The sequence below is a fragment of the Lepidochelys kempii genome, chromosome 6 (genome assembly GCF_965140265.1).
Source record: "Lepidochelys kempii isolate rLepKem1 chromosome 6, rLepKem1.hap2, whole genome shotgun sequence".
NCBI classification, from domain to species: domain Eukaryota; kingdom Metazoa; phylum Chordata; order Testudines; family Cheloniidae; genus Lepidochelys; species Lepidochelys kempii.
In genome coordinates this window covers 71,795,909-71,817,508 of record NC_133261.1, presented here as the reverse complement: position 1 = coordinate 71,817,508, position 21,600 = coordinate 71,795,909, and the positions used below count along the sequence as shown (strand labels likewise).

Below are 21,600 nucleotides of genomic sequence, written 5' to 3'. Positions count from 1 at the left end.
GCCCAGACGACTCTCTGGTCACTCGCGGCTGGCGGGCCCCGTGCACAGAAAGACGCTGGCAGGACCTGGGATTTCTGGGCGTGGGGAAGATCCCCGCGCCCTGGACTCCCGGCAAACGGGAGCTGGGGCTTGTTTACCCAGGTGGCGACACATGCAGAAGATTGTTTTTAAAACCCGGGGAGTCTGCCCAAGAGAGACACCCCGAGCCCGCCCGCTTGCCCGCCAGCGGCCCGAGGAGGAACGCGACGGGCCGGCTCAGGGAAGCCCAGGGTGGGCTTTGGAAAGGGCGCTCCGAAGTTGGCAGGGACTAGCGCCGCTGCAGACTCCGGGGCTGCCTGCACACGCTGAGGCGATGCACTGACAGGGAGCGCAGGCGGGGAGGCTGCACCCTCCGAAGGGAAAGGGGACCCCGGCTGCCTGCAAAGCAGCCTCCCCAGCTCCGAGAACGGCCTGTGTTGTCCTGGCTCAGGTGAACGATCCGCGGCTGCATTGGGTTGCCAGGCGGACGTCTCCCGCCGGTTGGTGGGAGAGGCACTTTCCCTAAATGCAGCTTCTGGCTTTGGCTGACAAAGTGACCATGCTTGCAACGCCACGGGACTGCGAGGGATTTACACTCCCTCCCTCCCCTCTTCATTCGGATTGTGGCGTGTGTGGGGAACGGCTCTGAATCGCGTAGATTCTGCAGGAGCAGGACCCTGCCTTGGCGATGGGGAGAAAGCTGCAGTCTCGGGGCTTTCTGACGGGTAAAGCCCGACTGTCCTGCTGGGAGGAGGCGCTTGGAAACCCTGCGGCCCCCGGGTTTATTTGAGGTGAGGGGGGCTGGGAGACAGGAATGGCAAAGAATGTCTTCGGAAACAGAACCAGCTGCTGAAACAACTTCGAGCAGCCCAGAGGGAAGAACAACGGCACCTGCAGATGTTCGAGAGGAGGTGAGCAACCCAGGGCGTATCTGTGCTGGGGGGGGGGGGTCACTGGTGTACCTGTGTGCAGTGTGTGGCTATATATGCGTGTGTCTGACAGCCCCAGCTGTGCGGAGGGAGACACACGCATGCATTGTCTACAAACCCAGGAGAAGAGTGATCGGTAATGGGTCTTGGTTCCTGAACTCGGCGGGAAAACCCGGACTGCGGGCAGGGCTCGATCACTTGCGGGGTTTGGTGTTTCTGCGTCCGAACTGGATTAAACAAATGAAACGGCGAGAGGAAATGGGGGGGGGGGATTTCAGTGCAAGAGAAACAGTCTCAGGGAGCGAATGTAAGGAGCTGTCGCTGCTGAAGTCTAGCCAGCTAGACGGGCGTTTGGGGACCTGTATGTGGTTTGTAATGCAAAGGAGAGAAAAAAATAAGTGATTGTAATGCAGCTGGGCTTCTTGCAACCTCTTTACTGAGGCAGTAACCAGTCAGCCGGTATCCATGATCCAGCCGGTGCAGGGCGATTTAATCCCACCCTACACAGTAGAGACTATCCCCCTCCATGCCCCTAGCAGGCTCCGGGAGCTCTCCACGGTGCTGGGGTTCTCCCCATGACAGCGTCGGATTTACCCTGCAGGGTGAGAGCTGAGTAAGGGGCTGTGCTTTCCCCACCACCCGCCCCAAAAGTCAAGGCAGAATCACCCAGTGCTCCTTTGCGGAGCCAAGCACCGGGTCCCAAGAAGGGATGGGAGTCTCGCCCCGCTTCTCCTGTAAGGGAGTCACAAGAAGGGCTCTGCGGCTGTCTGGCTATTACAGTTTCTTTCTTAACCATTGGCTGCTGCAGATTTATAGACTGTCCTGAACAAATCAGTGTTTCCAGACAGAATCATGGAACTGTCTCCAGACCTTTCAGTGCCTCTTGCTGTGATCTCTCTGAAACATGGATACCCCGCAGAACAAGCACTGGTTAACTTTAATGCCTGCTGACCCTAATCACGGACATTTGCATTTTTAATGGGCCTCTACACAATTACAATAAATGGCACCTTTAGGCAAGTACTAAAAATATGAGTGTGCTAAAAAATTCCTGAAGATCAAACAATATCAAAAGCCATACTCACACTACACTCTTACATGATTGTTGTTATAACATTACAGCGATGTAATATAATGTGCTGGGTATGTGGAATGCAAACCAGAAAGTTTCAAATGTAAACATTTAAGCCTTGTGTTTAAATATCTAACAATGTAGTACAGAACCAAATCCTGAAGTCCTTATTATGGCAAAACTAACTGAGTTCAATGGCAATTTTGCCTAAGTAAGGATTTCAGGATTTGGCCTCCAAAAACATACTCCCCCCCCCCACACACACACATTTTTCAACTTTCAAGCAAAAATCCAATTGGCTGAGGCCCTCAAGTGACTTAAAATAGCTTTGTACTATTGCCCTCCAAGACCATCACCTCTAATCAACTTGTGTTGTCTATTTGAAGGTTGACATAAAACATATTGACCCATAACCCTTTGGCTGAGACAGAATCACATGACTCAATGATTGTAAATATAAGCACCAGAGCATCATCCTATGTTAGAATACATTTAGAGCAAAGAGATATTTAAGCTTTTTGTCACACTTAGTGCAGGATTTGGTGTTCACTTTTCTGCTCTTTTGCAGTTTCATAGGCTTGTTATCCCCATTATGAGACATAAATCATTGGACAGAGAGGAAGTTTTAAAGTAGTATGAAGTTATCAACAAATTTAAATACTATCCCCTCCCCAAAGGAAATGAATACAAGAGGCATAAACTATCAACCAAGGAACATTTCCACTTTTATTCAGGATAGCTCCTGCTATTACTGCTGGGGCTCTGTCACTGATTCAGAGTGCCAAATGATCTTGTAAGTTTAAATAGGGCAGCCTCAGCAAACCCTATATTAAGTTCAAGTATATTTAGAGTAAACCACCTACAACAAAAAAAAAACATTTTTTAAAGACTATAAAACTGACTTTTCAGCTTAGGTTGAAAAAGTTACTACAGAAGAACAATAATGTCCTCAGTCAGTGACTTAAAGTATTTTACCCCAAAGTCAGTCACTTTTCAACTTGTGAGGCATAGTTCACAACTGTAAACTTCAACTAGTATCATTCTACAATTGCTGATATCACTGGAACTCTCCAATGTAATTACAGCCTAATAGGAGATCAATAATTGGGTAGAGCTGGGAAGGAATTCTTGATTTAGCCAGTCTGTGCTCCTGAACCACAGAGGGTTTTCACTGTATTAATCCCATCACAAAAATGTCTAGACTCTTACTGGACATTTCTGAAGATGAGAGTACTTGATCTCCACACTTATATCATGCTTAAATGATCCCCACTCTTAAATTTTTCCTCTGGTCCAATACAAACATTTCCATGCTTCATTTTACACTAACTCCTTGTCTCATTATTTTAGCCTTATGTAATGAGTCCTTTCCTCCCCATCTGCCTGCACACACAGTTTCTGTGTAATGTTCTTAGGTCCCTCACAGCCCCTTAAGTGTCTGGTATAACATGGGTGCTTATCTATTATTCACACAATTTGTGTGTTCCGGTTTCTTTATAAATCATGGAAGAAAATCTTAACAGTGACTAGAAAAGCTTTTAATTGAAAAGAGAAAACAAAACTGGTAAGTTCCCAAGCCAGTAATAGATGTTTGAAACAGCTGAGTCTAAACAAATACAATTTAAAACAGACCTTTTGAAGACCAATTTGTTTTCAGTTACCTACTATGACCCTAATCCTGCATTATTTAAGTCAGTGGATCTTCACCATTGACTTCAATGAGTGTAGAAACAAGCCCTTGGACTTAAGACCAATGTTCTATGATTTGCCCGCCCACTTCCTGGATCCCATTACGACTGACAATTAAAGCAAGACCTAGAGCTGGTGCTCTGCATTGTTTAGTAACGCCACCAGCTGTTGCACAAGAAACACAGACGCATTAACAAAGCTTTTGGTAGGGAAGGGAAGGAGAAATGATTTTCCAGGTATTTCAGAAGGTGTTTCCATATCTACATGGATTCTCCAGAAATATTTTCCCTCTTGTTTACCTTTTTTCTTGACTTCCTTTCCTGCTCTAACCCACCCTCCTCCATTGTTATGCTTTAACTGCTGGCTGGCCAAGTTTCCCAGACTGGAAATTACTGTGAGATCCAGACCCATACCCGGTGCAAATCAATGTATTTCCATTGATTTCAATGGGGTAATGCCAATTTACACCAGCTCAGGATTTGGCCTTAAATATCTTAATTTTAAAACCTTAATTGGAAGTTTTATTTTAGCCAATTAAACTTCATGAATAAAAAGTCATTTATAACCTTCCATAGCTAAATAATTGCCAAGGAATCAGCAACCAGGATACCAGCAGGTTACTGTCATTTTGAAATATTTCTCTCATCCATTCCTGTAGATTTAAATAGTGCTTATCCTTTGCTGCTTTTAACTTGTCCTTTGTATTAAAAAACTTTAATTGAGTGTGATACAATGTAATCAGTTAAGCTCTCCAGATGAAAGAGAAAACTACAAGAAGCCATGGGCAGACGTTACTGAAATCCGCAGACTCGAGGCTGTGTGACATGATCATAACATTACAGATAACAGACCTCTTAAGTCATCTCATCCATCTCCTGTTGCAAATGCAGGCACATGGAGAGCTTATTTCTTATAGCATCAAAGAGTGCAAATTATGGTCATGATGACACCATTTAGTATTGCAACTTTAAAAAATATTGCTTATTTGTGAGCTTCTGGCTCTCTCTAGAGCAGCCAGCATGTTGTGTGACTCTTTTCTCTCACACACACAAAAGGCCATACAATACAATGCATTTTCCATTTTGGGGTTTATTTTAATCACAGCTTCATGATTTTTCACCAGACCCCTCTCTCTGACATAAGTCTAGGCATCTCAAATGCACTTGTATTATTCATTTGCTCATTCTCTACCTGTCATATCATAGTCCCTTGTGTATCACTGTTTGCATGAAGTTCTGAATTCCTAATTAATGCCGTTCACTAAATTTTAGGTTGAATGCCCTAAATTTTCAGGCATGTTTAATGTTAATGTTAACAATCCCATTTCACAGCCTTGGAAATGCTAAGAACTGGATCAACTACCCTTGCCTTTCTTCATGACTTAGATTTAGGCCTAACATTCTCATGTTCTAAATTTTACCCTGTTCATGGACTGAATCATAATCAATGGAAGGTGACAAGAGGCCCAGGTAATTCATGGCATTTTCATCAAATCTTCATCTTCATCTGAGAAAGGTTTATGAGCCCTGTAAACAGGGAGTGCAGCCTCCCAACACTGTAGATCTCCAGAATATGCAGGGATGGGAACCCCCTTAGTCCCATAGAGGGACATTTCCTCCATGCTCCCCTCTTGTCCTCCTCCTTCTGAAGGAAGGAGCTGTGCTACATTCTCTTCTTTCTCTGCTCAATAGAAACAACGCTGAGGGAGGGGGGAAGACTCATGCTGCTCCCAGTCAGGTATCATGAGAGTCAGTCGGTGACAATCTTGCAGAGAGCAGTTGGTGTCTTTCTCATCCTTGCCCTCTCCAAAATTCCATGAAGCACCATCCCCACAGAGTTCTGGCAGAGGAGCTTTTGGGGACTCCCAGATCAAGAGCCGGGGGTGATGAAGCCAGAGAAGCACCATTTCCTCCTTGGCCCCTTCTGAATCCCATTGGCAAGAAGTACCAAAGCAACATCCAAGATACCAGCAGGGGCCTCACCAGAGCATGATACAGCAACAGCATCACCCTTTGTTTCATATTCTATCCCTTTGCTAATGTGTTCTAGTAACTGGTTCATTTTTTTTTATTCATATAAATACAGCTGCTATGTACTAGGCTGATGTTTCCACCTCTCCAATTCCCTTACCTGATTGCTTTGCCAGAAGACTGTCCCATTTTAGCACATAATCCTTAGACTGCTGCTTTGATCATATACTAATTCTACATTTTCTGACACTGAAGTGTATTTGCCTCCTGCTGGCCCAATCGCCTCATTCATCCAAATGCTTTTGAATCAGGACGGAAGAGGAAAGATCCCTTCCCCTCCCCACCTCTTCCCCAACAAACATAATGCAAGGAATAAACTTGCTTTATTGATATGGATAACTTCACTGTAAATGCAGTTCAAAGTGCCAACCATAGCAGCAATGCAGGAAAATGGAATACCCTTCTTTACAGTTATTGTAGTTCCAGGGAATAGTTGCACTGCATATCCTGTCAACGGCTAGTCCTAGCTTGCCATTGAGTCTTTTCACATCCTCACTCAGAGTTTCTGTTCTCTTCTTATGTCCTGTATTTTTATCCTGCTTTGTTTTCTAATCATGTGTCTATGGTCTGTGTTCTGGGGTTGGCTCTGTACTCTGTCTTCCGCACCAAAAACTTATGATAGTGAAAAAAATAACCAAGAAACTGCACTTTCCTGTGTTTGAGCTTCAAATGGCAGCTATAACTCCAGCAGCACATGCATTTTAACAGTAGTGTCCTTCCATAGGACTCTAACAGTGTGTGCTTCCTCCTAGCAGTGGGTTTTTAGTACCTATGAAATTCCATCAGTTTGGATTTCCTTTCAATAATGCTCTGCTATGGATATCACTGAGAAGAAAAAAACATGGGAAACCACCTGATGGAACTACATGATCAAAATTGCACTAGCCCCTGAAAACCTCATTAATGTAATAAACAATATTCATTACTTCATCCGTCTGGTTTATTTAGGACTACAGTTCTTTGAATTGACTCTCAACATTCTTCCAAGCATTAAAATATAAATAAGTACAAAATAAGGGCTGGTCTACGCTGAAAAGTTACATCGGCATAGCAACATCTCTCAGGAGTGTGAAAAATCCACACCCCAGAGTGGTATAGTGTAGCCAACCTAATCCCTGGTATAGACAGCACTAGGTTGATGGAAGAATTAGGTACCACACATCAGGAAGATGAATTACCTACAGTGATGGAGAACCCCTCCTGTCACTGTAGTAATTGTCTACACTGAGCATTACAGTGCTGCAGCTGTATAGCTGTTGCATTTTAATTGTAGACATAGCCTAAGACTCAAAGAAATATTTAAGGTAGGTCCTTAAATACATTTGGTCAAATCTTCAGCTGGGGTAAATGGAGTACCTACATTGACTTCAATGGAACTAGGCCAGTTTAAACCAGCTGCAGATCAGGCTCATGAATTTAAATGGAATAGGACTGAATCAAATTGATTGTAACCACTGTGTGACAATGAATAGGAATAACTGTTACTTACTGGATACTCAGAGGAGCAGTAAATTCTCTTACTGGGCCATATCCAACAATGCAGCATAATAGAATCATAGAATATCAGGGTTGGAAGGGACCTCAGGAGGTCATCTAGTCCAACCCCCTGCTCAAAGCAGAACCAATCCCCAATTAAATCATCCCAGCCAGGGCTTTGTCAAGCCTGACCTTAAAAACTTCTAAGGAAGGAGATTCTACCACCTCCCTAGGTAACGTATTCCAGTGTTTCACCACCCTCCTAGTGAAAAAGTTTTTCCTAGTATCCAACCTAAACCTCCCCCACTGCAACTTGAGATGATTACTTCTTGTCCTGTCCTCTTCTACCACTGAGAATAGTCTAGAACCATCCTCTCTGGAACCACCTCTCAGGTAGTTGAAAGCAGCTATCAAATCCCCCCTCATTCTTCTCTTCTGCAGACTAAACAATCCCAGTTCCCGCAGCCTCTCCTCATAAGTCATGTGTTCCAGACCCCTCATCATTTTTGTTGCCCTTCGCTGGACTCTCTCCAATTTATCCACATCCTTCTTGTAGTGTGGGGCCCAAAACTGGACACAGTACTCCAGATGAGGCCTCACCAATGTCGAATAGAGGGGGACGATCACGTCCCTCGATCTGCTCGCTATGCCCCTACTTATACATCTCAAAATGCCATTGGCCTTCTTGGCAACAAGGGCACACTGTTGACTCATATCCAGCTTCTCGTCCACTGTCACCCCTAGGTCCTTTTCCGCAGAACTGCTGCCTAGCCATTCGGTCCCTAGTCTGTAGCTGTGCATTGGGTTCTTCCGTCCTAAGTGCAGGACCCTGCACTTATCCTTATTGAACCTCATCAGATTTCTTTTGGCCCAATCCTCCAATTTGTCTAGGTCCCTCTGTATCCTATCCCTGCCCTCCAGCGTATCTACCACTCCTCCCAGTTTAGTATCATCCACAAATTTGCTGAGAGTGCAATCCACACCATCCTCCAGATCATCTATGAAGATATTGAACAAAACCGGCCCCAGGACTGATCCTTGGGGCGCTCCACTTGACACCGGCTGCCAACTAGACATGGATCACTACCCGTTGAGCCCGACAATCTAGCCAACTTTCTACCCACCTTATAGTGCATTCATCCAGCCCATACTTCTTTAACTTGCTGACAAGAATACTGTGGGAGACCGTGTCAAAAGCTTTGCTAAAGTCAAGAAACAATACATCCACTGCTTTCCCTTCATCCACAGAACCAGTAATCTCATCATAGAAGGCGATTAGATTTGTCAGGCATGACCTTCCCTTGGTGAATCCATGCTTACTGTTCCTGATCACTTTCCTCTCATGTAAGTGCTTCAGGATTGATTCTTTGAGGACCTGCTCCATGATTTTTCCGGGGACTGAGGTGAGGCTCTCTGGCCTGTAGTTCCCAGGATCCTCCTTCTTCCCTTTTTTAAAGATTGGCACTACATTAGCCTTTTTCCAGTCATCCGGGACTTCCCCCGTTCGCCATGAGTTTTCAAAGATAATGGCCAATGGCTCTGCAATCACAGCCGCCAATTCCTTTAGCACTCTCGGATGCAAATCGTCCGGCCCCATGGACTTGTGCACGTCCAGCATGCCCTGCTAACCTCTCTTCTCCCACCACTTCAGATGGAGAAAACTCTCCATGCCTGGAACCCCAAGAATGTTCCTTGTTTTTCTCTTTACTTTCCCCTGCTTCATCAGGGGCCTCATGCTATGGCTAACCTCTCTCTGGCAGAGAACAGTTGGACCAGTCTCCCTCTGATGCTCACAAAGGCTATTTCTCTAGCCAGTCGAAGCTTTTGCTAGAAAGTGGTGTAAAGTACATCTTTTTCCTGGGAGCAGAGTATGCTGCCTCTGCTGGGATCCCAGCCTTTGCTTACCTCAGTGCAAGGGACCCACGTTGGGTCCCCTGAATAAGAGTGTATCGATCATTTATTTATTTTAATCCTTCCAGCCTGTACAATTTGAGAATCGGTATCTGTGCCTGATATTGCTTTTCTTGCCATCTCCTTCTGCCTCTTTGCAAAAGATGGTAGCTAAGTTTTTTCATCTCATCAAGAGATGTTGCAAAAAATGGAGGCAAAAAGACTGAGAAGCTCTGAAGTAGCACCCAGTGAGTAGCACGAGTCTTTAGGTGAGTTTGTAGTACATTGTAGCACATTAACACTGACAAATGTTAGATGACAAACAGTAACCATTGAAAGGTTTGTTGAGTCATTATCACAACATGGTTGCAACGTCATAGCTAAGATTGTATTCATTTAAATAAGGAATTCAAGCACTTTGCTTTTGATGAACAAGCAAGTGCATCTGCCCCAAATTTTATGAACATAACCTCTGAGGAAAACTTGAAGTTTCTGAGGAGTTTCAAGAAAATCAGTTAATTAGTTTTCAAGTTGTAATAAATGAAAAATTGGTCCACAAAAGAGTATGCTGAGTCTTGTGGTCTTTTAGGCCCTTCTAGCTTAAAAATTACAACCTGTAGAAAGTAAATTTAAAAAATGTACATAGAGTTCAGTGAGGTCTCTGGGTTATGTAATTATTTTATTAATTTAAAAAGAAAAATGGGGATTTATATAAAAACTGTTGGTTTACATGGCCATGAGCTGAGTGAGCCCATAGTTTATGATGACCAGGACCTTCTATCAAGCACTAGCTGTTGGTTCATCTTGGACCAGGAGCTCTGTCACAGTGGTCATCCAATTCTGGAGTGGCACCACCAAGTTGTCTGGGCACTATGTAATTGAGCTACTTTCAATCTGAATATCCCTGGGAAATTAATACACACTGTTGTGCATCAGTCAAGGTTGTTCTGTACATAACATACCTAACATAAAACCACATAAGCATGGAAAAGAAAAGTGAAGGTACCTAATAGTAAACACCTTTTACTCCTCCTCCTCAACCCAGAGACACAACACCCCACCATTGGAACAATCACCATACACCACGGACAACACACATCACAACCTTCACTCCACCCCAGTAGGGATCCCAGCCCTCCATTCCCCAAACATGAGAGAGTGTGATGTTCCAGAAACGTGCAGAACGTAGTAAGGGGTGAGGGCTGGGAGAAGGCTGGTGATGAGTTTGGGGAAGGGAGTGCTGGAAGGCTGGCATCCCTGCCAGCAGAGTTAGGGTTGTGATGTGTTGTCTGTGGTATATGGTGGTGGTTCTGGTGGTGGATGGGTGTCTGGGAGAAGGAGTAGAGTGGATGTACTATTAGGCTCCTTAACTTTTTATTTCTTTGCTTTTGTGATTTTTGGATTAGGTATGTTATGTACAGAGTAACCTAACTCACACACAATGTTGTGGTTCTGGGTACTAATATAATACCTGCTGGCTCATTACAGGGCACTGTGTTAATTCCCAGTTCAACACCCAGCCCTCTGAGGGCTCCATAATCTCCAAAACACAGGAAAGGGAAGCGACATCTTTGTTCAGAGATGAGGGAGCAGAGGCTGCATGGGAGCTAGAGCAGTGGGCTGGAAGCAGAACATGGGAACTGGGACTGAAGAGCTGAGAACCAAGCTGGGAAGCAACCAGTTGTGGGCAAAGGGACTAGTGGTATCTACAGCTGGTGGCCAGCCAGGAGGAGCCTGCAGACTGGGGCAGCTATGTGGAGTGGCCTGAATGAAACCATAGGTGCTGAACAAGGGAACTGGACTCTGGCTGGAGGATGTGCAGGCCAGTGTGTGCTTGTCTCCAGGAAAGGGGAGGGCTGGAGTGATTATTCCTGGCATGAGAAGCCCCACTTTGACACGACTCGACTGCACCTAGGGGCTGCATTAGGACCTGTGGAGTACCATCTCTTTTGTGCTGTAACTTAAAGCAATGGTGCCTAGGTAATCTGCATCCTATTTCCAGCAGCTCTAGTAAAGAAATCCTCTGTTACCAAAGACATCAGTGTTTTCAGGGGTTAGAGCTGGAAAAGCCTAAGGCTTGGAGCACCTTCAGCACTTGCACTGACCATGTGGAACCTGCCACCAGCCACCTAGGAGCTGGTATACCCCCAACAAACTGGTGGAAGCAGTGGGATCCCACCAATAGCCCAAAATAGAGAAGAAACCCTTCCAATTGACAAGAGGTTGAATGGCTGGCTGTCACGGAGTCACCGGGCGATGCTTTGGAATTACTCCATACGAAGCCAGTCAGGACTCTGGGGGAGCTTCCTCTCTCTGAGCAGACTGTCTCCAGGGCAAGAAGCTTACACAGCTTCGACCTTCCTGGGTCTGACCTCGGAGCATTCAGCATCCTCTTCTCACACCGTGCACTTCCCACAGCGAGTCCTCACAGGCGGGGCTCCTGGGGAAGCCAGAGGGCCCTGCACCCCAGTTCCACAGTCAGACGTGGCTCTCAGCCAGCCAGTAAAACACAAGGTTTATTAGACGACAGGAACACGGTCTAAAACAGAGCTTGTAGGTACAGGAAACAGGACCCCTCAGTCAGGTCCATCTTGGGGGCCAGGGAGTTCAGAGCCCCATCTGGGCCTCCCTCCATTTCCCCAGCCAGCTCCAAACAGAAACTCTCCCACCCCTCCTCTGGCCTTTGTCTCTTTCCCGGGCCAGGAGGCCACCTGATCTCTTTGTTCTCCAACACCTTCAGTTGGCACCTTTGCAGAGGAGGGGCCCAGGCCATCAGTTGCCAGGAGACAGGGTGTCAGCCATTCTCAGTGCAGACACCATCACACTGGCCCTCTAGGGCTCTGCAACAATCACACACCCTTATCCCACCACCTAGATACTTAAGAAATGCCATGGGGAAACTGAGGCACACACACAGTATTCAGAGAAAACATTAAGAACATTCCTACTTCGTCACACTGGCCAGAAGTGCAAGTACCAGGTGCAAGAAACAAACCTCTGGAGGACTGTTCTTTGGATGGAAATGAGACAGCAGGGTAAGAGTAGGTGTGTCCGAGGAGGGGGAGAATGACACCCTACCTCCATGCTCAAGATATACAATAGAGTGGACCCTACTACCCTACTGGGATTTCAACACCAAAGAAAGATGGTTTATAACAGTCTGCTGGCCCCACCGTGAGGTCCTGTGGCTTTGGGGGTGTGGGTTGGAATCCCATAGCTACCACAAGTTTGTAATTGACCCATTGCTGGATATGACTGCTCCCAAGCTGCCTGGCCTTCTCTTCATAGCCAGCTCCCAGGCTGCTGCTTTGCGTTTTCAGGGTGTCCTTAATAAGGTGATTTTAAATCACTTCACAAACATGAATTCTCAATGTCCCTTTGAGGCAGGTGTGTGTTTTCTATTTTATGGATGGGTACACTCAGTCACAGCAAGATTAACTGAGGACAGAATGAGTCAGCAGCAACAAAACCCAAGACTCCTGGCTCCCGGCCCACTGGACGCACTGGATAAAATTAAACTGATATGTGAGTATGCCTCAGCTGAAGTCCTCTAAGTGCTATGCTTTCAGAATCTTTGGCAGAACTTGTCTGTGTGACCTTCCTTTGGGAGGCAATATTTACCTTCAATTCTCTTTTCTCCCAGAGAAGTGTTCACTGCACAGATTCTAGCTGGTATTAACAGGGGCACTGTTATAATTACCACACTGCCAGGGTCCTTGCTACATTTGACAAGGTGTGGATGCAAGGAAACATACTCCTTAAACCCAACCTTTCTGTGGCAGCATTGCTGATGCTGTAACAATGGCTGGACACTACTGTGAGGATCACCCACTGCTAGCACTGTGAGGAAGCTACCACAGCTGATGCCTGACCCTTGTAGACGCTTCAGTGATAGAAGTTCCTTTACAGTAGCTTTAGCTGCCACAAACAGGTTATTACTGTGAGGAAGCGGTTACATGGATTCACAAGGCAGGTGCGTGTGGAGTCTAACCAGAGAGTCATCACATAGGATAAAAATTGAAAACTTTCTAGTTAAAAAGTAGAAAGGAGGAAATAACTGCAGAGGTGTGAATAAAAACTATATGAAAACAGAACAATTATTCTTAAAGGGCCTGAGCCAAAGCTCACTGAAGGCAATGCACATACTAACATTGACTTCAGTGGGGTGTGGCTCAGTCCCACAGAATACTTCTTTTGAGGATTTCACAGAACTTTATATTCACAGATTAAGTCCTACAGGATCCCTATGACGTGGAAAGGGATTATGATGATGATCATTATTTATTTATTCTAAGTGTCTAGGTAAATTGAGGCACCAGAGGTCAAATGACTGGTCTAAGGATAGTGAATTGATGGTAAGGTCAGGCACAGAGCCTTGCAGTTGTATTTTCCACACCCCGTTAAACCCACTAGACAGTTTCACTTCCTTTGAAAGCTATAATGACGGTCTTGGACAGCTATGTAGGACACTGACAGGTGAAGAGACCATGCATCCCAGTTTTATTGGTACAGTCCTCATTTTTCATATAACATCCTGGTGTCTCAGGAATTTCTTTCAGGACATCTTACATTTCCTTTTTCTTTTCTTTTCTTTTCTTATTTCATCAATCAAACCTTTTTTAATGCAAAATCTTTGTTCAGGACACACTGCTATAGGAAGTAAAACTTGCTCTGTGCTTGCCAGAGATAACAAACAGTCCTGTGGAATGAGAGTTCAGTCTGCTGAGCAGAATTTGGACTGAAAACTTTAATGCGTGCAGTCACGATCAGCATCTACTCTGAGTAAACGAGTAGCTCTAACACTTGTTCAGCACTGGATGACGAAGTCATTCAGAACACAGAATTACTGGGAAGAGTCCTCCTCTGCTGGAAATATACACGTTGTGTTGCTGCTGAGTCAGAATGCAGCAGCAGCAGCACACGTTTTAAAAGGTGGCACTTCTCTGGGCATTAATGTTTTGTGACCATGTAAAATGTTGCCACAAAAGTAGGCCTTTTATAAAATTCTGAAAATCACGGTCACCTTATTGATCAGGATCCTTTGCTTAGAGAGCGACCTAATTTTTTGGCCCTCACCACTGTAGAATCTGAATGCCTTAAACTCATTAATGGATTTTGGACCAAATTTTTCTCTTCATGCCATTGGTGTTGAAGTAGGGGGCATTCCCACCCGACCTGTTCTTAGTATATTACAGACACTGGCTAAGATCCAAATTTACTTCTCTCCTGGGGTTTTCTTTCCTTCTAACTTGAAGAATAAACAAGCATTGCGCAAGAGTTTGCCCATGAACTTGACTGCTTTCAGGGTTGGAGGCTCCTTCTGTCCCTGCCTCTGGTTCCCTCCTCTTCAGAGGGAGGCTCAAATGTTTTTATAAACTAGGTTGAAGCCAATAGGACCCATCTGGGACGGTGGCCAGTGTGAGTCAGTAGAGCAGCTTTATGTGTTTATGCAAGGTCCTAGAGCTCGCCACTCAGACCAATCAGCAGAAGAGCTCTGCCTCTCTCTTCTGGGTACTATAACCTGCCATCCTGATACAGGCAATTACTAAGGAGAGAATTTGCCCCCCTCCATTTTGCCTTCTCTCTCTAAACAATCAGTCTGATAACTTGATTTAATGAGAGGAAAACAGAAGCTGCAGAGATTTAAAGCCAAAAGAGATTCAGGTGCACAAGAAGCAGATGGGAGTGATAAGGACTAAATCTTCTGCAGAAATAAATACCTCTAGGTTTGTGACACTACAAAGGCACGGATTGTGTGAAAATTCTTTTTTTTAGACCATAGGAAAGAACATTTCTGAGCAGCACTTGACACCACAGCTTTTAAAAGGAGAGTTATTGAACAAAAGATTTCACTTTGATTGGAATTCCATCCCAGAAGAGCAAACAGTGCATTTGTAACATATATCCAATAACAAACAGGTGCTGTGGGGAAATCCTCCTGGATGCTACATGACTCTTTCCATTAAATTATCCCCTTATATTTTCCTCTCTATACACTTTGGCAGCCATGCTTTTAGCACTTCCTGTTGGCCGAAGGCCATGACATATGGGTCCACATCTTGAAATTTAGGGGTGGTCAGCTTCCTAATTCAGGGATGTTGGCAGCTAGAATTTTGGTTCAGGACCTTCTCTCGTTATATGGATGTCAAATTAAACCTGATATAGGGGTTCAGCTGGAACTAGATTGAAAAAGGAGCATGTGCATTGATTTTGAATGGTTCCCAGTCAGTTAACTTTCTTCTCTAGACATCCCCACCTCCACAGCATTAGACAATGGTTATGCTAACTCCCAAACGGTCAGAAGAAAAGTGGGTTGTAATGCAATTCTCCCTGGCAGCTTCACAGGGAGTTTTCTGTCTCTCTTTTCCAATGCCCAGCTGAAGCAAGCTGAGAATATTTCTCTAAAGTGTGGGACACTTTGGAATACTGCAGCACCTTGCTGCATGTACAGTGCCACTGTGCTGGACAATAGCATTTTATTAACACCCTAGTCAACCAACAGGTAGCTTTGCACAACATTTCTCTTCTTAGGTGATCCATTTCCACAGCCCTCTCTAGATCAAGGTGAAAAGATTCACAGAATTATAGCAAAAATCCATCTCCACCCAGGCATGGCACCATCCTGATGTAGAGCGTAATGTTTGGTAATCCAGTGTTCTTTCCTCATTTCACTGCCCTCATTCTCTGGGCCACATTCATCCCAGGTGTACACCACTAAAGTCAGTAGAATTACACCTGGGATTAATTTGGCCCATCATATTTTTCTTTATTTGCTTGTTCCCTGTCTAGCTATGTTTCTTCTTCTCTGATTTCCTTCATCTGAGTTCTCAATCTTTTACTTATTTGCCCCTTATCCAGTATATAAAAATAAAGGCTCACCCATGTAAACAAATAACATTGAATCATTGCCCACGTGAGTAATCCTTAGCCTTGCTGAGTTACTGAGTTGTTTTATCATTGAATGGCGTCATAAAGGCACTGTAGAGTGATGTCCTGACTTTGCATTAGGCTCGGAAGGGAGGTGGCCACACAATCCATATTGCTGCTACGCCGTGATGTAAACATCACAGTGGAATGCAGAGACATCCCAGCATGACAGATTGTTACGAGGCTCTCTGACTCCATTTGCTACAATCCCTCCCCACCGCTCAAGTCTGCTAAGATGGAATTTGGAGGAAAGAGTTTCTTTTTTCTCTTTCTCTCAAAGCTCTTATCCAGCGAATTCCACAGGAACCATATGTGGTACCTGGAAGGGCCACATGCAACATTACAGCTACACATTGAGGATTACTGGATATATCATGCTTTAGTGGTGTAATCTTCATTGCCATCCAATTAATTCTTACCTGGGACCCATCTCTGTGCTATATTCCAGTCTTTTCCTGTGTAGGTTAGTTGCTCTCTCTCTCCCCTGTCTGTCTTCGCTATTTCCCCGCCTTTGTTCCATTTACATTCTACCCACGTCTGGGTTATCCTTTCTCCCTCCTCTCGCTGACTTCCCTCTCTCTCCTTTCTTCTCCAATTCCCTGTCATTTTTGCTATTTCCATTCAGGCCACGTCTGGGTTACCCTCTGTTTTTTCCCTCAATCTTTCATTTGAGACATGATAGCAGTTTGCTTCAGCAAAATTACAACTCTTGAGGTCAGCCATCAAGGGCAAGCATGGTTTTTAAAAGGAACAGAGGTCTATTTTAGAAATGCTTTTGCAATGATTTTTTTTATTAATTGTGAATTTTAATGCTTTTGAAAGTGGGGAACCAGCAGATCTGGTTTGGAGTCAGGTACAGCACAGTCAGCACTGGGCCCCAAACTATTCACAAAAGAAATGCAATGGATCATTGTATTTACCTGCAACACATTTTCTGCAAATAGATCCACTGCAAGAGTTTTCAAGATTTAAGATGTGGAAAATCTGAATGGGTAGTAACAAGGCATTTTTTAACTAGAGAGAGAAAAAGAAATAAACATAGGTCACCATTTCACGTTAGGGTAACATATTTAATGATCTATAACTCAAAAACAGTTTGTTCAGTTTCCTTTGAATTTTGCAGAAAATGTTTCCCCAGCCTTCAGAGTAAGTATGGTAATTTCAGGTCAAATTTATTTTGCCAGCCAGAGTTACAACTGGACTAAATATAAGGCTTATAACGGAAGCTGCTTGCAACTTTAGCTATCCTCTCTCTATCAGCTGCACTTAGCTAGAAAAAGATATACAGAGAGGGATTGCTTCATGCATTACCAAAATGCAATTGCTTCTGGAGTAGAACACTACTACTGTCTAACAGCATTCAGCAACATTAAATAACAGTTTGGAACAGAAAGTAAATAATAAATTGTTAATTAAACATAGGTTCCGTTTTTATGAATTGCTGGGGGTGCTCGACCCCCGCTCCTCCCCAGGCTCTGCCCCCACTCCACTCCTTCCCCCCAGCCCCACCTCTTCCCACCCTTGCCCTGCCTCTTCCTGCCCCTGCTCCACCTGGTTCAGTCCCCACCCCTGAGTACACCCCCCTTCGCTCCTCCCTGCCCCCCCCAACAGAGTCTCCTACTTGTTGCTAAATAGCTGATCCACAATGGGTGGGAGGCCCTGGGAGGGAGGAGCTGATCAGAGGGCCTGCTGGCAGGTGGGAGGCACTGGGGGGGGGGGAGGTGCTGATCCACAGGGCTGTTGGTGGGCACTTAGCACCCACTGTTTTTTTTCCATGGGTGCTCCAGCCCTGGAGCACCCACAGAGTCAGCACTATGCAATTAAAGTTACAAGGAGGATTTACGTAAAACTGTTACTATGCTGAAATGAATACTGTCATTACACCAAAGTGTTGGTGCTGAAACTGACATGGGCTCTTTAATGACTACATGGGGGCTCATGGTTTTGGTTTTACAACCTAGACGTTTAGTTTTATGAAGGCATAAACTTCTATAAGAATTGGTGCTAGGCCCAACACTGTTCAACATTCTCATCAATGTTATGGCAGTAAATGTAAAATCACTGCTGATAAAATTTGTGGATGTCACAAAGATTGGCAGAGTGGTAAATAATGAGGATAGGGCAGTCATGAAAAGTGATCTGGATTGCTTGGTTAGCTGGGCCCAAACACATAAGAGGTGTTTTAATGCAGCCAAATGCAATGTCATACATTTAGGAACAATGAGTGAAGGCCATATCTACAGAGTGGGGGACTGTATCCTGGAAATTGGTGATTCTGAAAAAGTCTAGTGTCCTCGTTTTAAGAATGATGTTGAGGTATTGGAGAGGGGGCAGAAGAGACCCACAAGAATTATTCAAGAGCTGGAGAAAATGCCTTACCGTGAGAGACTTAAAGACCTCCATCTGGGTAGCTTGTCAAAAAGAAGATGGAAAAGGCATTTGATTACCATGGATATGAACCTTCATTGAGACACAATACTAAAGGGCTCTTTAATCTAGAGGAAAAAGGTGTAACAAGAACCAATGGCTGGAAGATGAAGCCAGACACATTCCAGTTAGAAATTATGCACAATTATTAACAGTGAGAGTGATTAACTGTTGGAACAAATTACGAAGAAGAGGTGGATTTGCCATCACTTGATGTCTTTGAATCAAGGCTGGATGCCTTTTTGGAAGTTATGCTTTAGTCAAACACAATTGGGCTCAGTACAGAGGTAACTGGTTGAAATGTAATGGCCTGTGATATATAGGAGGTTAGTCTAGGTGATCTAATGATACCTTCTGGCCTTAAACTCTATGAATCTGCATTTAGTTTTAATGGAAGCTGAAGCTCCCTGGTCCAGAATATCCTTACAAAGCCAGGAATATTCATAAATATTTTAGATGCCTCAGAATATCCTTAAATATCCAAGAATAACTGAGACTATCCTTGATTGTTATTTACATGACAAAAATCCCAGCTCATTGTTAGCTGGGACCTGTCATGTGGTCATTTGGTCAACATTTTCACATGAGCCAGCATATTCAGTTGTCTGCTAATTTTGGATGACCAACTTGACACACAGTGGACCTTCTTTTCAGAGGTGATGCGTGGTCCTACCTCCAAAGTGAAGTCAATGGCAGCTGTGGATCCTCAGCACCTCTGAAAATCAGGCCCAGAATGTTTCTAGTTGGGCACCCAAAAAGTGAGGCTCTCATAGTCAGTGAAAGCTTTTGAAAATATTGTCCTACATTTTTACTTTTTTCGTCAGAAGTCAGTGATTCTGACCACTCAACTAGCATATGAAAATGAGTGCATGCTTTTGGGCTATCACTCAGCTCCATTAAAACTCTTTACCTCTCACAAGACTCTCAGGAAGCAGAGTTACAAAGACACTTCCTAACTGGAATAAATATTTTTCCTGAACCTCTAACTTCTATCTCATCTTTGGACTGTAATTTTTAAAGAGACAACAGCAATACTTTTGGAATCCATGGCCATGCTAGAGACATTTCTGCTGAAGACATTCAGAATGAGTGTAACAATGCACATCTTAACGGGCTCCTAACTACTTGCTCAAGGGCAGTAGATATCAGGAAAAGAATCCAGGCGCCCTGGTACCCAGTTCCTTGCTCTAGCCAACAGAGTACAATCCATCCCTGATAGGCAAGTGGAAAAATATGCCAGCTTGTCTATTCAGACTCTCCTCTTCCTTCACCCAGCATTGGTATCTAGGAGTAAAAGCCAAAGTCTGACCCCAAGCTTGTTACAACACAAAATATTGTTTAAAAGGGGGTGGGGCTGGGGGAGGTACTGAGTTACTGCTGAAGAAGCAAAAGGACTAACATGCTGTAGCTGCAGTTCAGCAAGGAACATGAAACACTGGGCGTGCCTGGGAAACCAAAACCATTCCATAGCTGCTCTTTATTTTGGGCACCTGCCACCCCACAGTGTCTTTGAAGGCAACTGCCCAGGAAGTCGGGCTTTGATACTTCATGATTTACAAATGAAACTGCACACAGGATTCTCTACGTGTGTCCTGAAGGGGAAAATTAACCTAATTGTAGACTCACACACCTGCCTCACCTCTGGTAATCTCTTCAAGTGCCAACCTAGAAACACCTGTTTGGTACATGTACCAGAAATTCCAGTTCTTAATCTGCAGGTTGTGACTTTCCAGACTATTTTCTAATGACCACAGGAACAAATTAAATAACATCTATCACATAAAGCAATGGTCCAAAGGCTTCACACCAACAGATAGTAAACAAGTCATGACAGCGTATGAAACTCATAGACTGTAGTTTAATATATAATGAATTTGTATGAAAGAGGGGTGTGTTTCTTCATTAGATTTTGAGAGTGGGCGATACTTTACTACTATTATTGTTGTTTTTATTCTTTATTATATCTGACATCTTTCATACAAACTGAGCCAAAATGCTCATATGCCAATAGAATTACAACATTACATAATTATAATGCCAAAGGAAGGGAGAAATGAAGGTGTATAGGCAAGGGGAAATATATTTGGGATTTGAGATAAAATGAACAGCGGAGGAGATAGAAAGATATAAGGCAGCTGCAGAGAGAATTGGTGCAGGGGCAAAAAGAAGAAATAAGACAGTGAACAAAGGGAGAGAAATAATGACAAGGTTTCCTGAGCAGTTCCATGGAGGGTTTTGAACCCAAAGACCATTTTGAACTGGATTCTGAAGTGAATGAGGAGTCAGGGGAGCGATATTTGAGAATGGGAGTGATATAGTTGCACTTCTTTGTGCCTGTGAGATTGCGGGGGCGGGGCAGCAGCATTCTGTACCTGCTGGTGTGTGGAGAGTGGACCCTAGAGAACAGAATTGTAGATAATCAAGGAAAGAGATGGAGGCATGATTGGGGATTACAGCTGAGCTGCAGTGGAGGCATTGGCATGTAAGGGCAATGGTACAGAGATGGTGACAGGCTGTAGGGATGGGCAAAATGAGTTTGCAAAACAGCATGAATATCTGCCATTTTTTGGTGATTCTGGTATTTCCAGTGTCACTGGGTACACATGAGGCTGTCAGGTATCACAGCCAGCTTTAAACAATCCTTGTCCACCCTTGCATTGTGCTCAGGCCCAGCCTGGGGATTTGGAGAGGTGTTGGGCCTACTGAGGAGGGCTGAGATTTGCAAAGCTGTGCAGGGGATTTAGCTACACATCTTCCATTATAATAGATGGCTGGAGCCCCTGCACTGTTTTGCAAATCTCCTCCAGAATTCACATGTAACTGGCTCATTTTACACAAAAAGTGCCTCTGTGTGCAGGTGAGTGTGGATCTGAAATTCCATCATGGCCTTCTGCTGTAGAAGAAAAGCCCAGCTGCTGCTTCAATCCAAGCCTAGAGACTGGTTTATAGAAGTTTACAGTCCCCTCGCAAAGAAGAGGGCTAGAAACTTACTTTAAAATATAGAAAAGATGTCTTAGAGTCTTCATGAGGTTCCCACCATAGTTCCCACATATCAGGGGAGTCTGGGGCTGTGGGCTTTGCTGGGCCCAAAAGTTGGGCTGTTCAGAAATGCACAGTAGAGTGATAATGGGATTAGGGTTTA

At 44.4% G+C, this 21,600-nt stretch overlaps 1 protein-coding gene across 1 annotated transcript in view; it reads left to right on the top strand.

Annotated features, from left to right (window-relative positions):
• The first annotated feature begins 842 nt into the window (after window positions 1-842).
• Window positions 843-21,600, top strand: part of LOC140913868 (transmembrane protein 151B-like) — a 35,620-nt gene continuing 14,862 nt past the window's right edge. Inside the window, exon 1 of the mRNA XM_073350679.1 lies at window positions 843-929. Within this exon, the coding sequence (XP_073206780.1) occupies window positions 843-929 (87 nt within the window). The remainder of the gene's footprint in view (window positions 930-21,600) is intronic.